We start from the raw sequence: 2,782 nt of genomic DNA on the forward strand, positions 1-2,782 counted from the left end.
TAAATGGGCAGATGCAGAAAGAAACAAATTGTGCACAAACAAATCCATGTAAAAATACAAAGAATAAACTAGTAAATGTAGAAATGCAGGAATAAACTAATGCAGAAATAGTAAATAAAAACATTTGGAAATGCTGGAATAAATGTAGAAATAAAGAAATGCATAAAGACACGTAGAAATACAGAAAAAATCAAATGCAGAAATAATAAAATACAAGCAGAAATACAGAAATAAAGTGCAAAACAATACATAAAGAAATATAGAGTCTTGATAAAAGTTAAACAAATAAAAATGTAGAAATAAATCCAAGACGTGATTCTGATTGTCTTTGTTTTTATGTAGTTTTAATATAAGTCACCTTCCGTACGGCACAAACAGACTTTAGAAAGTCCGCGTTTTAAAATAAAACTGCTGCAATTAAATAAAAAAGAAGCATGAAATTATTTATACTACTGAGAAGTTAAGAAATATTTATTTTTTACAACTTTTATGTTTTTTGCATATTTAGTTTGTGTTTGTTTACATCCAATTTTGGCCTCATCGGGCCTCCGTAGATGAGAAACTGTCGTTATTACGGCCATAAATCCATCTGTGACGTAACGTGAATGAAACATGATGCGCGCTGTAAAAAATACAGAGTTTAAAAGTTTTAAACTGTCACTGGTATTTGTTCGATCACGTCCAGTCAAACCAACCGTCTGCTTCAGGAAATCTGTACAAACCTTTCAAATTAAAAGTGCTGACTCTGCAGAATGACAGACTTTTTTCCCTTTTTTTTTTACAGTGCACTTTTTGGAAACGTATTTCCAAGCATGAAAGCAGCGAGTACGGCTCAGGCATGTCCGATCTGGCAGTGACTCAGACTTACCAGAATGCGGCTGCTGTGTTTCCTCCTCATGGATTTCACAACCACCATGAACTCAGTGTGGACTGGAGGGAGTAACCTGAAGCCTTCTTCCGTTCTACTCCTGATCCCGGTCCGACCTCCTCCTGCCAGTGACTGTTTCCCTTCTAACAGCTCAGGTACAGATCACCGGCTGGAGCTGATGTTTATCGTCTCACCTGATCACATGAAGCCATGGGGGAGTTGATCCATCGAGGACCAACAACAACAACAGGGATTATAATGACCGCTTGGCTGCTGCTGATCTCACTCTTCTGTTTGAGCGCTCAAAGTACAAGTGGACTAGAAAACGGTGAGTGTTTCAGCCGGCAGGTATAAACAACTGAAACATCTGCAGCTTTATTGCATCTCCCATCAGCAGCAGCAGCAGCAGCAGCTCTGCTCCTCCGTCTCTGATGCGTTTGAAACGATTTTTATTATAAAATATGTTTTGATTTTGGGAAATTATAGGTCAATATATCAAACACTTATCACCCGTCGACCCACTTTCAGCAGCATTTTAATCTAATTGAACAACATCTGAAGAACTATTGACGATAAAAACCTGAAACTTTTCTCTTATTTCACGTCAGGTTATTCTGAGAACCATTCTGGAACCAGTGGATCAGACCATCTACTGATAGTTTTGTTTTTGTGCTAAAACTTGTCAAACCTGCTCAGATCAGTTATGAACGATCAACAAAAACACTTTTTCTTTTGACTTCCTGACCAATTATTTCATATTAAACTATCCTACATGTGTAGTTTTGTATGATTGTGACCTGAAGCTTCATGTGGTTCAGAAAACATCCCTGGTTGACTTCTGGATCATCAGTTTTATTGCTAATTTGAGCTCAAAGATGGAGATTTTCATGACAACTTCAATGTTTTTTCCAACTCCCCCATAATCAGAGATTATCTGATCTACTGTCCAACATCACAGATTCTGGATCAGTGACATGATGAGAAATAACAGAGAAAGTTTCAGGTTTTGATCTTGAATAGTTCCTCAGATGTTGTTGTTCAAACAGACTCAGATTTCAGAAAAAAAAACAGCTGAAAGTGGGTCGATTTTTAAAAAAAATAGTTTTAAGCAAATCTGAGACGGTCAAGCAGAGGTTTATATAGAATATAATAACACAACAGAAGCTTTATTTCTGTTCAAGGTGCTTTTAAAAAGTCACTTAAAGTGTTTTATTGTCACCAAATATAGCAAGAAAGTCACTAAGAACATGAAACTCAGCTTAAATCTGGGGATTATCTGATGTTCTTCAGTGTAGTTTTGGTTCCAGGTTTGGAGTTTGTTTTTCAGACGCAGCGTGACTAGATAACCGGACCTGCTCTGATTCATCCCGATCAGAACCCCAGTATCACGGAGGTCCGTTTAAAAGCTGCTGAGTGAACTAAGTTCTGGTTTGAAAATCCAAACTTCTGTGCTGCTGGTTCTGCTCCTACAACAGACCAGAGAGGCTCCTGGTGAAGCTCTGGCTGCTATCCTGGTTTTTATCTAATGTAGCCGAGCACTGGTAAATTTCCTGCTTCACGCTTCATGATTTCCTGAGTGCTTCTTCGGTAATGTCTCATCAGCCAGCGCCTTAAAATAGAGCAGCTCTCATGTTTCCACTGTTACAACTTAAACTAATGCACAGAGAGACGAGAAAACCCAAGAATGAAACCTGAGCAGGACACCAGTGGACAGACAGGTAGCACCAGGAAGCTTCTCCTTAGTCAATGTAGTAACGTAAGTCAGCTGCAGCAAGTCGCTGCCAGAAGTCCCACAGTCAGTGAATGCATCATCTGAGGTCAGTGATTGTAGCATAAAGACTGGTGCATCTGGAAGGTCCAGTCACTGGTGGATCAGAACTCCTGGATAGAACCACACCATGAAGACTGAAGAAC

General features: G+C 39.0%; 1 protein-coding gene across 1 annotated transcript in view; it reads left to right on the plus strand.

The window, feature by feature from the left end:
* Window positions 1-817: 817 nt before the first annotated feature.
* LOC103370978 (leukemia inhibitory factor receptor-like) overlaps window positions 818-2,782 on the plus strand; it is a 10,812-nt gene continuing 8,847 nt past the window's right edge. The window contains exon 1 of the mRNA XM_008300177.1: window positions 818-1,196. Coding sequence (XP_008298399.1) covers window positions 1,079-1,196 — 118 coding nt within the window. The 5' untranslated portion in view covers window positions 818-1,078. The remainder of the gene's footprint in view (window positions 1,197-2,782) is intronic.

The sequence above is a fragment of the Stegastes partitus genome, unplaced genomic scaffold, assembly GCF_000690725.1.
Source record: "Stegastes partitus isolate 25-593 unplaced genomic scaffold, Stegastes_partitus-1.0.2 Scaffold1506, whole genome shotgun sequence".
NCBI classification, from domain to species: Eukaryota; Metazoa; Chordata; class Actinopteri; family Pomacentridae; genus Stegastes; species Stegastes partitus.